Here is a 17,521-nt window from a genome sequence, read left to right on the forward strand (position 1 = left end):
CAGCAAACTGAAGGCAGGGCCCGGAAGAGCCAGCTAACACCAACCCACATTCAACGCCGTAAACATAGATTCATATCTGTGTTATTAAATTGCTCAGTGGTGTGTCAACGCTGCTTGCAATCCGACAGAAACTATCCTCCGGAAGATGAGCCTTTTAGGTTGTGTTATAAAACGTGGAGGTGGATTTCTTTGGCGATGGAAGTGTTTTGGTACTCTAGATGGCAAACAGTGCTAGTAAAAATGTATCTTTGCTGTTGCTGTGAGTTGTTAATGTGGTCTACAAAGCCTCAATATTGCGCATGTTTTTTCCCAAAATATTCCAAATTACATTCCAACAGACAAAATCACAAAATATTTCACAGGAAGCTAGAGCTTTGAAGCCTAAAGCAACAATTAGACTCAACTGCTCACATTGTCTACAAATTACACTCTGGCCAACAGCAATAAGCATATTACTTATTATGATAAGTACAAATCTGATGACATCAAAGTGCAGATACAGCAAAATACTGGAGTTACAAATGTAAGATGTGCGTGCCTGTGAAGTATAATCTGTTCATATTTTAACCCCCCCCCCCCCACCCAGCACCTCTCGTTAATATCTCTTACAAGAATATACTGTAGAATAAACGATGCAAATATGTTGCTGTCTCCATACGATTGTGTTGTGCTTAATGGTTCATGCTGGTTTTCGACGTCTAGAATATTGGAGTGGGATGAAGGCATGAATACAATACTCTATTTGATTCTACTTTGTCCTGCTGTAAGGTGTGCTGAGTTCAAACTGGACTGACATGGCTTGAAAGCAGTGGTAACAGTGCAGTGTAAAAATGTACAGAATGAAAGCTCTGCTTCATTAACACTTCACACTGCTATCATGCACAATGCTTGACAGGTCAATGTTCTAGTCATTGTTCTAAGTATGAGGAGTCATGCTTGGAAAAAAAAACAAAAACATTTTTAAGCAGCTTTCAAAAAGACTGAATTCTAATGGAGCTATTCTACAGTGCCGTGTGGAACAAACTTCCGACAGGAGAAGTAGGACTCAAAGCTATTAGCATTGTGCCGAACCACAAAAGTGCTCTAAGACAGACAGGCAGAGAAGGTAATCTGGTGGAAAAAACACACATAAACTGCACAACATATGAACTGGAGTTGAACTCGAAGCTAAACCAGTAAACCATCAAGTACTTGAAATGATAATTTTTTTTCCCAAACCACATGATTGCAGTTCCATACTACTTATCCCCCCCGTTGTCCACAGTGACAGTCATCAAACAGAATAACACAGAAATATATTTTGAGGAATGTTACAAATACCATCTAATTAGATCATGACCATTTTCTTTCATCTCCAACTGGATTTTTCCTCAAGTGCCAGATGAAGGGTTTCTTGCTGACTCGTGGAGCTAACAGTACCTCTGGCCTCTGGTTAAGGGTTTCTTTTTTTAGCTCACGGTTTGTGTGGTTTTCTGTCCTTTGGTCTGGATTTGACCAGGGTTTTTAGAACATCCTGGGTTGAAATAAGTGCTCTAGAAGTGTCTTAGACATCCGTCTTATTGGAAAGGCTAACCTGCTCTGCTAACATCAATAATATAATAATCGTGATTTTTTGCCCAGTGGCTAAAATAGATTTCTGTTAATTAGCCAATGCAAAGCAGCTAATTGATCGCTATGTGAGGTGGTCCAGCCTGTTAGGGAGTTATGAAAAAACGGTCACATTAGTGGTTCAGTTACACAGTTTGGAACAACTGTGGTAGTAGACAATACTCTTACTAGTCTGGTTGTTTTAAAGAGATAGGGAGTAATTCCTTTTAGGGAATATAAGGTGGTTGAGAGGTTGAAATGTGAGGCGTTGTTTTGCTCTAGTAGACACACAAGTCTGGGAACTTCATCTCGTACACGGGGACAGACTGGTTCTGGGTGTGGCCGGCAGAGATGGACACCACACCTGAAGGACTGGGGGGAGGCCTGGGGAAGAAGAGGCAAGAAGGAAACACATTTCTTCATTTAGCAGACGCTCTTATCCAGAGTCCAAGTACAGGGACATTCCCCCGTGGCAAGTAGCAACGTCATTTGGCACGGCCGGGAATCGAACCAGCAACCTTCTGATTACTAGCCCTATTCCCTAACCGCTCAGCCATCTGACTCACATAAACAGCAAGTGAAATATGGAGGATCAGGAGAGAGCAACCAGAGAAAGGAGGGGTTGATGAGGAAACCAGATGTGTTTATGAGAAAGAAAAAAACCCCGAAATAAACGCAGCTTTATTGAATAATATGCACTATAGATGACGGCGCAATAAAACATTTAGGAAAATGAAATTACCTAATTGTGAGCTCAAAGATTTGAGCCAGCCTGTCGTGCAACATATTGGCCTGTGGACAGAGAATTGCAAAGGCACTTCAATTGCGAAAGGTACTTAAAAATGTAAGACAACATCTATAGGAAAACATTGTTATTCATACAAGAGTATCTACTTGGGGGCCTTGTTGATTTTCAATGAAAAACCCTGTTGGAGGACAACATCGTTGGGGGCTGACATTTTCAAGCTCTAGTGAAAACCCAACTCAGTTGATTTACAATCTTTAATAATCCAGTACATTCTGTCCCTGTGTTATCTGTTCAATCACACTTTTCGTGGAACCTTAACAGAAAATGGTGATTCACATGAATGAACATGTCTTTTAGATAGATCCATGTGTAGATGTTATAGTCTCAGGCAGTGTTTCCCAAGCTTGGTACACCCGTAATGCATTTTTTAGATCAGAGGTCTTCAACCCTGGTCCTCAGGGACCCCCTGTCCTGCATGTTTTAGATGTTTCCCTGCTCCAACACACCTGATTCAAATGAGTGGGTCGTTATCTAGCTCAGCAGAACCCTGGTAACAACCATTCATTTGAATCAGGTGTATTGGAGCAGGGCAACATATAAAACATGCAGGACAGGGGGTCCCTGACGACCAGGGTTGAGGACCTCTGTTTTAGATGTTTCCCTGCTCCAACACGCCTGATTCCAATGAATGGACGTTATCTAGTTATGCAGAAACCTGCTAACGACCATTCATTGGAATCAGGGTTGTTGGAGCATGGAAACATCTAAAACATGCAGGGCAGGGAGCCCCGAGGACCAGGGTTGGGAACCACCGGTCTATGAAACCAAACGTCTCCAGTGTTTACCTTGGACTCGCAGTGAGCGGCAATCTCCTCAAACGGAGCCTTCTGGAACTTCTCCATCACCTGGCGTCTCTTCTCCTTCTCCTGCTCCTCTAACCCTGTGGTGTCTAGAACGACAGGATCCACAAATCACCACTTTGCAGTCATTTTATCCAATAAAGATTTAACAAAAGTTTAGTTGTGACCCCTTTTTAAAGAAAACTAAAGGAAAACTTGATGATGATTGCCAAAATGAAGGAAAATTGCTTTATTTGTTTAATTCACTTTAGGGCATCTTAAAACTATTTTGGACAGTTATTTTACAGTTTCAAAACACTGTCAATTCCATTATTCTTTTTAAGCAATGTAATTTTGCAAGTGATACAGTGCATCTTTAATTATACATTACAAGTATATTATATCATATACAAGTCAATTAAAAGTTTAACAGTTTAAGCTATTAGGTTTCACCAACTCACCAATGGCTTTCTTCAAGGTCTCAAAGGTAATCTCCTCAGCCAATTCAGACTGTTGGAAGAAAAACAAGATGGCAAACATTCAAGAAATGTTCATCCAAGTGAAACAACCTCTGGCAATGTCAAATACTGTTAATGTGTGTGTGCATAAATATAGTTGACAGTCCCTGAAATAAAAATATCATAGCTCTGTGTGTATTCCACCCCCCTTCACCAGGTTTCATTTAATTTCAATTATTTTAGCTGGAAATGTGCATTTAGTGAGAAACTGTCAGATGAAGATTTCATCGGAGGTGACAGATTGACACGGAAAGCTGTCTCTGTTGGAGCTTGAGGCTATGACAGCAAATTACAGCACTTCCCCTTGAGCAAATATAGATGGGCTCATTTCTTATTCAGCCTTAAGAAAGGGGTTCATGTGTATGAATCAAGGGTTCTTGCTTCTGTGTGCTCTGATACATCTAGAGGGTAAAGAGAAATGCTGCAGGGCATGTTAATGTCATGAGAGGAAAGACACAAAATGAGCCTACCATGTTAAATGATTTAATGTGGGTATATTGCTAGATTGTTGTACAGTACCCTAATACAGGGACCTTTTTAACCAATATTCCAGCTTCAAAGACATCCATTCCCTCAAGCCTTTCATATCAGGGACCTACTTTCCATTTCAAAATATTAGAAATCCAATATCCTTGCACCAATCTCTAAAATCACACTTTGCGGATATCAATCTCAAATGACTTCCTGTTCATACACACCTTGTCTGGAAGACTGTTGGAGAGGATGTCCACTTGTAGAGATATGGTGTCAACGAAACTCTTTCTCCTGCTGAGGCGGTCTTCATCTGTTCAGAGGAAAGTATGTCAGAAGAGTACACAGATGCATACCAATATGGGACAGAACAATTTCTAACACAAAGTCCCCAAAAATACCTCATGAATATCATGCTTGAAAACTTGACTGTTGTCTGTGTAAAACTTAGGTACCATGACAACGTTGGATTAAACGACTGTCATAACAACTTTCTCTAGAGAACACCTGCTTATGCTCGCGGCAAGTTTTATAGTGAGTCACTATGACTCTTACCATGTTTTCCTCTAACAAACTTTAAACAGGTATGACAAATCAGTGCAGAAAATATGCTAATGAGACTGTACAATTATAGACATAAGACGGAAGCTGTGGTTATGCATGCGTGCTAACTTGCATCGTTAATTGCCTAATGACGCAGATATCTACTTTCAAATATCGAAGAACATACTTTTTTTGCCAATCTCTATCACAGCCTAACAAACTGATCCAACCAACATAGAATAATCTTATGAAACAGGACTGGATCTATGCCGACAGAACCCTGGACTCCAACACCGTTGGTGACGAAAACCTAACCCCCACCACCGTAAAAAAACAACAACTCTATAAGCACCCAGAACATGTAGGTGTTAACATCCCTGCGGTCTGTGTAAATGTGCCCAGCAGGAAGCCAGAGACGAGAGCCTGGGTCCAAAACCCTCCCCTTCACCACCTGGTGGGGCCTGGCTTCGGCTCTGCGGGAGCATGGAACTCAGTCAACACAGGGAACGCCAGGGAGTTCTGCCCGGTGGTGGATTACTGCTTTTCACAATCTGGAATTTGATTGGCTGACACTTAGAGAGGACAGCTCTGGAAACTCTGTGCTGAAAATTTGTTTCATATCGAATTATACGTGTATGTATGTGTAAACCCTGTAGAAAGCAGCGGAATATGTTGTTTCGGAGGATGCTTTGTTCGTACAAAGTTTTCTTTTCTTTTGCGGGAATGACCTGAGCCTTGAGAAACTCACACCGCTTCAAAAATGCCTCAATAAGAACCAACTGTACATGTTAGCAGACAAGACTTCCCCCTAACTAAATTGATGCCTACAAATCCATGCCAACATATTAAAGTGAATGAGTATAATGTTTGCTTCCCCTTAATTAATAGATAAGAACTGAAATACATAATTAAATATTCATGTTCTGTAATCAGGTCAATTCCAATCACGTACTAAATAGACTGGCCATGATGCACAAGGAGCTACTGTTTACATCAGTTGTCTAAACACAACATGTAATATACCAACCACAGCACGGACAGTTCCTTTTCTACAAACACCTGAGACTTGTACTCACCGTGAACCACATCCAAATGAAGGCAACACAGTTGCAAATCATTACTCAGCAGAAGTTTAAAGGACTAATAATTGGCACTGAAGATCATGTACAAAGCTACTATAAGGTTTCTAAAGCCCAGGATGTACTGTGGACATAAACAGGAAGTCAGAACCTCCAGCTGTGCAGGGTCAAAGGTCAACTGAGGGCTGTGATGCTACATGGGTTGGCTAGCTACAGATAAGAATTCTCCATCCATGGCACTGGGTGTGCACTGTGTCATCGGCTATCAGGTTGAATTTGATTCTCAAATCATTGAGGACGCCTTCGTCCCAGAAGTTAATTTGAATTTCTTCCTCGAGAACTACCACTGCAATCAGTGGCAGACACAAGCCAAACTTGCAACACCCACATACCCCTTGTGGAGAACCATGATGCTGAAAGGACAGCGTCTGTAACTGAGGTCCTCTACTTGGTTTTAATGGCTGTACCTCTTGAAGTCTGTCTGCACCTGTTAAGGATCTTTCCGACTGTGTACAAAACTGATGCCATTGGCCAGCGTGGAGGACAAACACCAAGACGATTGCTCAGTCAGTCAAGTTTAGAAATGTTTTATACCCAATAAACTGGCAGGCAATAAGGCAACTTCCCGACCATTTAAGACTATCCCTGGAACCCATTATTGATATCCACATTTTAACCCAAGCACTAGTTCTGTAAAGTTCTGGGAAGTTGGACAATTATCTGATGAAAATAAAGGTTTAACACTCAAGTAGTAAATTCTAGAAGCCAGAAGTCGACTTGGGATTCATGAAAGCTTTTGGGGGCAATTTAGTTGTTTTTAGTTTTGCTGTTTCTGTGCTCACCTGTGACCTGAGGCACATACGGGATGATGATGCGCTCCACGTTGTAGCCCGGTCCGACCAGACACTCAGCCAGGTCAGCCGTCTGGAAATACAGCGCTCGCTCCTCCTTCTCCAGGGAGCCTGGAAGCCTGGGGAGGAGGTCCGAGGGGGGGCACATGAGGTCGACGTGATCTCAGTCACAGACAAATACAATTTAAAAAATGATATGTTGTAACTCCAAAGATCCAGTGATTTGTCAGTTTCAAAGTTAGAGGACTTTATATTTGTAACTTTTTTTTAGATACGTTGTGGGTTCAGGCAGGAGAAAGTTCTTTTTAAACGTTCTTTCATCAGTGCAGACGCTTGGCGGTATGGTTCAGCTCGCGACAGCTCTCTGCCCAGAATCCCAACTGACACCACGCCTCGACATCCGGACCCAGAGAGCTGTGGTTAATTGCAATGTTCCACTGAGGTTTTCGCATACAATAGATAGCAGGTACTGTAAGAGGTTGGAGTACTGAACAGACTTTAGTTCATTCCAAAGTAGGATTTGAAAATGCAGCTGTTAAGCCTCCTGTAGAAACACAAATATCGCATGAAAAATGATTTCTTTATGTCATCCTTCAGTGATTACTATGGACTGTTAAGTCTATGTAAATTTCCAGCAGTAATAACACTGGCAGTTAGAGAGCACATCCAAAGTCTTATTGTTCATTGTTAGCTGTTAAATCAAAACTTTTGATTATTGTACTGCAAGGAGCTTGGAACGAGTCTAAGGAATGAAACCCCACTGACTACTCTCTCCTGGCATGTATTCTCTTGTTCAACATACTTAATCTCCGGGGAATAAACTGGTTAAATGGAAAGTTTGAGAAAAAAAAAAAAAGAAACAAAAGGATGCAGACAAAAGCCTCTCTCGCCTAAGAATCTAATTGATATCCAGAAAATCCACTTGTCTATCAGCACAGAGTGAGAGGTGTGGCTTTGGGTGGGGAGTGAGTTTAGGGGGTTTACTCTTAATGTCATCAGATCGTGTGGTGACAACATTCATCTTCTGTCAGACCCCGTTTCAGAGGCTGAGCTGTGAATAATCCCCAGACATAGAAATAGACAGAGATATAAGGACTTTTGCAGATTAAGATTTATGATGTAAAATCTGTCCTGATTTTGCCTTTGGCATTAAGCTGTCAGCTTGTTAGCATTGTTGTTTTTTGTCTTATTCCTGAAAATAATAATTCCGCAAAATTAAACTCCCTTGGTAGTCTGGTGTATTGGTTTGTGGAAAATCCTTCTCAAATCTTTTATTGAGAAGATACAACTGTTTAGAGGTCTATGATACTGTGTCAGAAATAGAAGGCTTAGAATAGGACCAAAGGGGGTTGCAAAATCTCTCTTGAAACTATTCTAAACCAATTTACAGAGCAAAGCAGAATAAAACTCTCTCAAAGACTCAAAAATCAACATTCAGGTTTACATATTTACTCCAGTTGGCGACTGAGAACCATTTTCATAGGGGATCCAAAATCTTTGTTAGGCCAGAACCAGCCACAATTTGCATCTGGCAAACATTCATTAACAAGCTGCGGACGGCGAAGCTGGTTTTGATACCCTTGGCTCTCCAAAATCCTCCATCACTTACTTGGCCATTCAACTGAATCAAATTATGGAGTTAAACTTCGGGGAAAGGCCCCTTCTGAGGGTACACACAGGGTGAGTCATGGTTTGAAAAGACGGTCCAAACCAGAACTCAAAGTTAATATGGTTCATCTGACACCCTCAGTGACAAGGGCAAAGGCACCAGGTGCTGTTGATGACTCGCTGCCATCTGGAAGAACCAGAGGAGGTGCTGTCATTGCCAAGAGTAGAGTAACGCCAAAGCCTGGTGGAATATTCATCTACTCTATTAAGGGATAGGTTTGTAAAAAAAAATATATATATATTGAAACGCGTTGTTGTTCCAAAGTATAATGATGGATACTCATGTATGGCATGAGTACGATTTCTCTGACATGTCTAAATTACTAAATACACAAACTACAAGGTCATGTTTGACCTAGGGGCCTTGCCATCTGTTCAGGATCGCTGCATTCATCGCTACCTCTACACTATGAGCCATAACCCCCATCAAGGACACATGAATCCGATCTGAAGGATTGAGGCCGCAGACGCAAACCAGGATCAGGGCTTGAACACCACGGTGGGCGGGGCCAACACAGTGGGCGGGGCCAACACGGTGGGCGGGGCCAACACGGTGGGCGGGGCCAACATGGTGGGTGGGGCCAGAGGCTCTTGAGGCTGCTAGCAGATATGCTGGGAGTGGATGAGGACACTTACGGACACTTCTCTCTGAAGATGTGCTCGGGGAGCAGGTAAGGAGCCTCCAGGTTTCTCAACTCAATGACCTGAGGGAAGGGGGCGGGGCATAGAAAGTAGGTGGATGAGGGGGCGGGGCATAGAGAGTAGATGGAGGAGGGGGCGGGGCATAGAGAGTAGGTGGAGGAGGGGGCGGGGCATAGAGAGTAGGTGGAAGGGGGGGAAAGAACAAAAGACAGGGAGAGGGGGAAAGGGTGAGAGATATAAAGAGAGACACAAACATACGTTTGTAAAAACAAACACCATTCAAACAAGCAGGCGTGTATCTGATAGCACCTGGCGTGCTATGCGCTGAGAGCTGCTAGGTCAGGTGCCGTGACGTACACGGGGAGATTCAGACACGTACCTTGCTGACGTGCTGACAGAAGGGCGGGTTGGCGATCATCTGGCTGAGGAAGTTAAGGTAGGCTGCCACCAGAGCCATGATGCCACACCGGATGAACATGGGCATGCTCTCCTCATTGGCCAGCGACATGTCCTGAAACAATCGTTAGCAAGGAACAGTGAGCCATTTTGTCAAAGGGAGGCTTTTTAGTAGCAAGGCTTGTTTATACGTTCCGTAAACATAAGTACAGCAAATTAAGATGATCTGTATAGAAGATTCAAGTCTCTGATTTACATTCTGTCATGGTGCAAAAATACTGTGATTGCGAGCATGTTCGCGCTGATTTTCATCCCAAGTCAATAACCACACACCCCTGGTGGGAATTTCTCCTGTAACGAAATGCTAAACATTCCTCCCCATGACCTCTCACACCTCCAGCAATGTTCCCAATCTGCAAAGCCCCTTGCCTGGATAAAGAAATGGTAAATCCTGCAGGATTATGTGGTTCGGGGTAGCTCAAGTGTGTGTGTGTGTGTGCGTGCGTATCTGTATGCATGTGGCAGACAGAAAGTGTTTGTGTGTGTGTTTGTGATTGCTTAACTATTCTCAATCCAGTCCACTGACATTTAAAGTGGATAGGCTCTCAGCATGGTAGGCACAAACGCGTGTGTGTGTGTCTCACAACAGTGATCTTTCCGCTCCAAGTCCGGGAGAGGATGTTATTGTACCTGCATGTGGTTGGAATCATCTAATGCCATTAAAGAGCTGGATTCTCACTGTGTATCCGCATGTTGTCAACACACACGCATGCACTCGCACACAAAGAAGCTTTCCAGCTGTGGGTGGAGTCCAGGACAGGCGTGTGAGGTACCTGCAGAGCGATGGCCAGACGAATTAGGTCCACCACCACCTCCTCGTTAGCCAGCTCGATGGTCAACAAGGCCAAAGCCGTGAAGAGCAGCTCAAAGCTCTTGTGGCCGTTGTCTTCCTCCTTGCAACCCAAGTAGATGTGACGGTAGAGCTGCTGGCCGTGCTGGAGGAGAGAAGACAGGGAGAGGGGGAGGGAGGGAGGGAGGGAGAGAGAGGGGGGGGAGGGAGAGAGGGAGAGAGAGAGAGGGAGAGAGAGGGGGAGAGGGAGGGAGGGAGAGGGGGAGAGGGAGGGAGAGAGAGGGGGAGAGGGAGGGAGGGAAACACAAAGAGAGGAAGGGGAGGATAGATGAACAGAGTGTTAAAATATTATACAAAGAACAAGACTAAAACGATCCATAATAAATGGGGGGGACCTGCCTCTATCTCTTCTTCGGTGACAAAAAACAGAGCCCACATAAGGTGAGTGCGAGCAGAAGAGTGAGAGAAGAGAGAAGAGAAATTGACAGGCAGAGAGAAAGTGAGAAAGAGAGCATATGAAGAAAGAGGGAGACATCCATGTCTAGACAGGTGTTTATATATAGCTGGAGTCTAGATCTAAAGCCAGATATCTGGGATTAAAAAAAGACAGGACGTACAACATCACAAGTCGAGAGGAGAACTGTACCTAGATCCACCGAACAGCTATAGCCTACCTAGCAACAGAACACCTGTATTCATACTGATGAAAATAACTGGTTCTTATACTTGTACAACCTAACCAGGGGCTAAATACACAGACCTATGCAAAATTAAAGAACCCTGTCGCCTTTAATGTCTCAACTTGAACCAAATGAACTGGTTTATGAACGCCATTGTGCTCCAGGAGAAAAGTCTCTAATTATTATAATCCCCCCCCCCCCTCTCTCTCTCTCTCTCTAAGATTAGACTACACTTTGCATACACTGGCTGAACGAAAGTGACTTTGGATATGCAGTGAAAAGGTTAAACCTTTAAGGTCTGAATAACCTGAAAATACCCAGCAGCCTTCAGGCTAAACTCGAAACTGATAGCCCCTGGTAGTCCGTTAGGAACTGAGCATTTCAAACGAGCTCATCGCAAACGACAACGAGGGACGCGCTCGTCACAATTACCTTTGTCCCGCAGTCAAAACATTTGATGGGGTGCCTAATCATTAGGCTAATGAAAAGTGAAGGTATTCCACATGCTGATGAATTCCTTTCACTTGTAATGAACGCAATTACACTCCATTAATTATCCATGACAGCGTCTGAGATAGCATGAATGCTAAGTGGCTAGGTGTATTCGCTAGCCGGGCTATGCTTTGTCCATGGTAGGCCAAACAGGGATGTTGGTAAATGTTAGCGCATTATGCTAAACAGCAGCGCGTATTCTGACAAAGGAAATGTATGCCCTTTGTGAGGCTTGACGGGGGTAAATTGTAGACTAAATGGTATGCACTGTTAGAATACCAAGTCTACGGGGGAGGCGTGGATTGGAACTGCCACTCGGTTAAAACGGCCTTGTCTGTGGCAAACTAAAGGCCAACATTAGAATGACTATAGTATCTTTGTGTGTACAGGTTGTGTACAGTCAACAATGCTAATTCATATTCACTCACAAACAGGATTAAAATATGCATTCCATTACAGATAATCACATGCACATAGATTGAGCCATGTGTGTCTGTGATTACAATGCAGAGTGAATGGCAAATCGACCTTTTCCTGTGTGTGTGTGAAAACAGTCATTTGTACTGTGCCTCATTTGCATAGTCGCACAGAGGTAAATATAGACATAAAACCGAACTCACACATGCCTCTGCATACTTGCAAATGCATTCCAGTGTAGTCACAAACTGTTCCCAAACACTATGACAATCCCTGCATTTAAAGTGTTTTCTCTTCAATAGTGTGTGTGATTAGGTAAATGCCTATGAGCATTGCTGGAATGATCTCTGGTAGAGTGAACTGCCTGCTGTTTTGGGGGTTAGTGTGTATGGGCGAGGGGCGTGGAGGTGGGAGGGAGGGAGATGTCATCTCTCTAATATCCATCTCTCTGCTAATCTTAAAGTTATCACCATGGAGACGAGGAAGAGAGATTTCAGTGCTGTCTACTTCAGTGCCGACAGAAAATGTGAAATATTCCTGAATCTAAGCCAACATTTCCACTTTTTGTGTCTGTGCTTCCTACAGTATTTCTGCTTTAAAATTTTCACCTTCTTACTCAAGATGCCATGCCATATAATTCTTGTTAAATCTACTGTATCTGAGCTGTGTTAATGGTTTAGTTAAGGGATACATTTGACACTCAAACTTCGGGCCATAGACTGCTTCTGGGGCATTCCCAATGAAGGGCTCATTAAATTGCACTAAACATACCTTTTTCATGAAGCCAACGTCTTGTTTGGATATCTTCTCCCTCTTGATCTTCAGGGCCGCCACGTTAGGAATGATCCTGACCAGGACACAGAACACAGGAGAGAGAGAGGGATGTGTGAGGGAGGTGAGGGTGAGGGAGGTGAGGATGGAGGTGAGGGTGAGGGAGGTGAGGATAGAGGTGAGGGTGAGGCAGGTGAGGATAGAGGTGAGGATGGAGGCGAGGGTGAGGGAGGTGAGGATGGAGGTGAGGGTGAGGGAGGTGAGGATAGAGGTGAGGGTGAGGGAGGTGAGGATAAAGGTGAGGATGGAGGTGAGGGTGAGGGAGGTGAGGATAGAGGTGAGGGTGAGGGAGGTGAGGATAGAGGTGAGGATGGAGGTGAGGGTGACGGAGGTGAGGGTGAGGGAGGTGAGGATAGATGTGAGGGTGAGGGAGGTGAGGGTGAGGGAGGTGAGGGTGAGGGAGGTGAGGATGAAGGTGGGGTGAGGGAGGTGAGGGTGAGGGAGGTGAGGATAGAGGTGAGGATGGAGGTGAGGGTGAGGATAGAGGTGAGGGTGAGGGAGGTGAGGGTGAGCGAGGTGAGGATGAAGGTGGGGTGAAGGAGGTGAGGATGGTGGTGAGGGTGAGGGAGGTGAGGATGAAGATGAGGATGGAGGTGAGGGAGGTGAGGATAGAGATGAGGGTGAGGGAGGTGAGGATGGAGGTGAGGGACAGGATGGAGGTGGGGGAGGTGAGGATGATGATGGAGGTGAGGGAGTGGATGGAGTTGGGGGAGGTGAGGATGAAGATGGAGGTGAGGGAGAGGATGGAGTTGGGGGAGGTGAGGATGAAGATGGAGGTGAGGGAGAGGATGGGGGTGGGGGAGGTGAGGATGATGATGGAGGTGAGGGAGTGGATGGAGGTGGGGGAGGTGAGGATGAAGATGGAGTTGAGGGAGTGGATGGAGGTGGGGGAGGTGAGGATGAAGATGGAGGTGAGGGAGAGGATGGAGTTGGGGGAGGTGAGGATGAAGATGGAGGTGAGGAAGAGGATGGAGTTGGGGGAGGTGAGGATGAAGATGGAGGTGAGGGAGAGGATGGAGGTGGGGAAGGTGAGGATGATGATGGAGGTGAGGGAGTGGATGGAGGTGGGGGAGGTGAGGATGAAGATGGAGGTGAGGGAGAGGATGGAGGTGGGGGAGGTGAGGATGATGATGGAGGTGAGGGAGAGGATGGAGGTGGGGGATTGGAGAAGCCACCGTGACCCCTTCTCTCCGCGGTGGCAGAGGGCGGCCAGCCACCAGCTGTTACCTGATGCCCCTCAGCTTGGCACGGTTGTCGTGGCGATCGATGATGTTGTGCAGGATCTCGAGCACCAGCTGGCGTAGTTCGCTGTCCTCCATCAGGGAGATGGAGAAGAGGGGATCCAGGAAGGGAGGGGGGAGGGCGGCCGCCATGGTCTTGGACTTGAAACCAGAGGTCACCTGAGGTAACACACACGAGAGGTGGGAAAGTTCAGGGCTAATGAGTTCATTACCCCGCCTCACTGGAGCAGCCCTCAGTGTGGTGACTGTGACTCTGTCTGGAGACTGTGACTCTGTCTGGAGACTGTGACTCTGTCTGGAGACTGTGACTCTGTCTGGAGACTGTGAGTCTGTCTGGAGACTGTGACTGTCTGGAGACTGTGACTCTGTCTGGAGACTGAGTCTGTCTGGAGACTGTGACTCTGTCTGGAGACTGTGACTCTGTCTGGAGACTGTGAGTCTGTCTGGAGACTGTGAGTCTGTCTGGAGATTGTGAATCTGTCTGAGTCTGAGTTCATTTAGAATAATTACTTGATTTTAATTATTTTCATAACTCTGTAATCACCCACAGTAATTTAGTAGTACAGAGAATAAATATCAGCATACTGTGTGAATATATTTGCCTGGTTTCCCTGATTGCTTATACGCACGCACACACACACACAATATACAGTATATACTCAATATTCAGTATGTAATATAAATATATATATATATATTTTAAAAAAAGAAGAAGAATTCAGTGTCAGAAAGAGATGAGACGACAGGTGTTAATGCACAGTCACCAGGTGCCAGACAGCAGAGCGACCAGTTCAATATCTTTCAATGTGAAACAGTGATCTGCTGGGCAGATCGAGCCAGGCGGTCCCTCCCGGATAGGAGGCCCGCCGCGATGGGCTTCATTTGTGTCACTTCACTGGCAGGTGAACGTGATGAGATTATAAAAATGCTTGTTTTGAACCCGAACCTCATTCCGACTACTCCAGGGGAACCAGCCACCTGTCAGCGTGGGGTGAGCTCCCACGCTGACATGATGAGCTGACAGGGGCCGTGTGTGTGTTTGTGTGTGTGTGTACGCGTGTTTGTGTGCACGTAGGGGAAAAGATAGGTGGGGTGGAGTAACAGTATAAAACAACAAGCACAATGTACAGCGCTGAAAATGAAATTCGAGACCACTGCATCTTTTTCTTTCATTTTTAAAAAAAGTTGCGAAAGGACAATTTCTAAGTAAGTAAAAATGTTTTGCATGTATGTTTGTATGTATGGCCTTAAATGTTACCCTTCTGTTCCTCACTCAAAATCATTCCTTCTCAACTTAAAAAAATTAAAGAAAAAGGTGCAGTGGTCTTTCCATTTTTTCCAGAGCTGTATGGACGTGAACTGTATGGACGTGAGCTGTATGGACGTGAGCTGTATGGATGTACATCTAGTTCATGTTTATGCCTAGTCTTGTGAGCTCCTGCTACAAGGAAGTAAATATAATGAACACACACACACTGCAATTTGCCTTCCTACATGATCCATAGCCCCTGACCCTGTAGGGACCCCCCCCCCACACACACACACACACACACACATGCGCACACACACAACAACACAACAGTCAACAGTCTTCCCAGGCCCCATCTGTGGCTGCGTGGTGTTATAAATACTTTAACCTTTCTCAGCCTGCTCTCCTCCTGGTGCGCATGGAATAGGAAGTGTGTGTCTGTCTGTCTGTGTGTGTGTCTGTGTGTGTGTCTGTTTGACCACAGTCACAGCAGATGCTCAGTGAGGAAGTAGAGGCTTGTCTATACTCAGTGTGTACAGTATGTGGATGCGTGTCTGTGTTCCTGCAGGGTGTTTACTTTTCTTATTCTCGAGTGACTGACTGATGGAGTGATACATATATATATGTGCAGAGAGAGAGACAGACAGAGAGAGAGGGAGAGACAGAGACAGGGAGAGAGGGAGAGACGGAGAGACAGAGAGAGAGGGAGAGACAGAGACAGGGAGAGAGAGAGGGAGAGAGAGACGGAGAGACAGAGAGAGAGGGAGAGACAGAGACAGGGAGAGAGAGAGGGAGAGACGGAGAGAGAGAGACGGAGAGACAGGGAGAGAGACAGGGAGAGAGACAGAGAGAGAGACAGAGAGAGAGACAGGGAGAGAGACAGAGAGACAGAGAGAGAGACAGGGAGAGACAGGGAGAGACAGAGCGAGAGGGAGAGACAGGGAAAGAGGGAGAGACAGGGAAAGAGGGTGTCTGTGTGTATATATATGTGTGTGTGCGGGGGGGTCTCATCATTATGATATAAACTAGAATAAATCTGGTAGCAATACAACAAACCTGCTGTGAACCATTAGCAACATGATCGGGTAGTATAGGACATACACACAGATATCGAACATCTCCCCCCTTTGGACAGGCCAGATGAATGGATCCATCTGTTTTGATTCAGCTGGACTGACACTATTAATTGAGCACTCTGTTGGGAAGCCTGTGGGTGGGACTGTGCTTATTGGCAGACAGAACTAATGGATAAATGATGAAGGCAGACAGAGGGAGACACAGACTCACCATGATGAGAGAGCTCAGAAGCATGGCCTGGATACGCTTAGTGCCCTGGTGCCTGAGAGGAATATAAACAAGAGCTGAGCCAGGAATTCATTAGCCAATGGGTAAGGGTGAGGGGGTGGGGGGAGAGAGAGAGGTAGAGAGAGATAGAAAGTGAATACTGGGAGGAGACTAAAAATGTAGAGGGAGAACATCACCCCCCGCAACAAAACCCCCACCATACATTTGCACAAATAAGGACTGTACATGTTAAAGCTGAAGCCTATAGCTACATTGAATCATTTCTTCTTGTTTCCCTCTTCTTATGTAAATCCCTCTGAGTCACGTGAATATGCATTACGTGTGCTGACTGACTGTATGAGAGGCTGGTTGAATGATGGATTGCTGGCATCCTTGATCCCCACTATCGCACGCAAGGTCCAGGCCAGAATGTGATCCAGGCCATCGCATTCACAATGGCGCGACACTCGTAGCCACCATCGATGAGCGGTCTACGGCCCTCCCCCGGGCTATATTCAAAGCCAAAACGGACCCAGAGAGAAGCGTGGATCTGAAGTGCGACTACAGCAGACTCGTTGGCGGGGTCTGAGCGGTTTGAAGTGCTTGGACAGTGTCTCACTCGCTGTTCCTCTGACCCTCAGCGCCAGCTGCAACACTAGATGAACCACTGAATCTAATTTCTCTCCTCCGGCACTTAACCAAGGAGAGAGGGGATAGGGGGGAGGGGATAGGGGGGAGGGGAGGAGAGGATGGAGAGGAGAAAAAAGAAGAGAGCGGAAAGAGGGGAGGGAGGGTGGCAGTAGCATTACGGGGCTCTTTTGATTTGGGATTATCTGAGTTTATACTCTAGAGGCCTCCAGGATTAGCGCCTTTGGGAACACACACACACACACAGCCCTTTTAGCGACCCTGGAACCAAACTCAGTTTGGGCTGGGGAGGGAGAGGACACTGTTTTACAAAGCTTAAGAGACAGTTCACTTTGATGGGGGACAACCATCAGAGAGAGGAATGACTGTCTGACTACAACAAGCCTAGATGAGGGATTCCCCAAGTGTGTGTGTGATTGGGGTGTGTGTGCGTGCGTGTGGGGAAGGCTCTGGCACAGAACCAACAGGGAGAGTTCACCAGAGGACA

The 17,521-nt window shown here is 45.5% G+C and overlaps 1 protein-coding gene across 1 annotated transcript in view; it reads right to left on the minus strand.

Moving 5' to 3' along the window:
- Positions 1-591: 591 nt before the first annotated feature.
- Positions 592-17,521, minus strand: part of efr3a (EFR3 homolog A (S. cerevisiae)) — a 66,200-nt gene continuing 49,270 nt past the window's right edge. The window contains exons 13-24 of the mRNA XM_084707857.1: positions 16,390-16,441; positions 13,840-14,012; positions 12,553-12,628; positions 10,176-10,337; positions 9,326-9,457; positions 8,941-9,008; positions 6,628-6,755; positions 4,391-4,476; positions 3,636-3,684; positions 3,181-3,284; positions 2,330-2,379; positions 592-1,971 (exon numbers count right to left, since the gene is read on the minus strand). Of these exons, the coding sequence (XP_084563983.1) occupies positions 1,866-1,971; positions 2,330-2,379; positions 3,181-3,284; positions 3,636-3,684; positions 4,391-4,476; positions 6,628-6,755; positions 8,941-9,008; positions 9,326-9,457; positions 10,176-10,337; positions 12,553-12,628; positions 13,840-14,012; positions 16,390-16,441 (1,186 nt within the window). The 3' untranslated portion in view covers positions 592-1,865. The remainder of the gene's footprint in view (positions 1,972-2,329; positions 2,380-3,180; positions 3,285-3,635; positions 3,685-4,390; positions 4,477-6,627; positions 6,756-8,940; positions 9,009-9,325; positions 9,458-10,175; positions 10,338-12,552; positions 12,629-13,839; positions 14,013-16,389; positions 16,442-17,521) is intronic.

Source organism: Hypomesus nipponensis, chromosome 10 (genome assembly GCF_054491055.1).
Source record: "Hypomesus nipponensis isolate SF chromosome 10, ASM5449105v1, whole genome shotgun sequence".
Classification (NCBI taxonomy): domain Eukaryota; kingdom Metazoa; phylum Chordata; class Actinopteri; order Osmeriformes; family Osmeridae; genus Hypomesus; species Hypomesus nipponensis.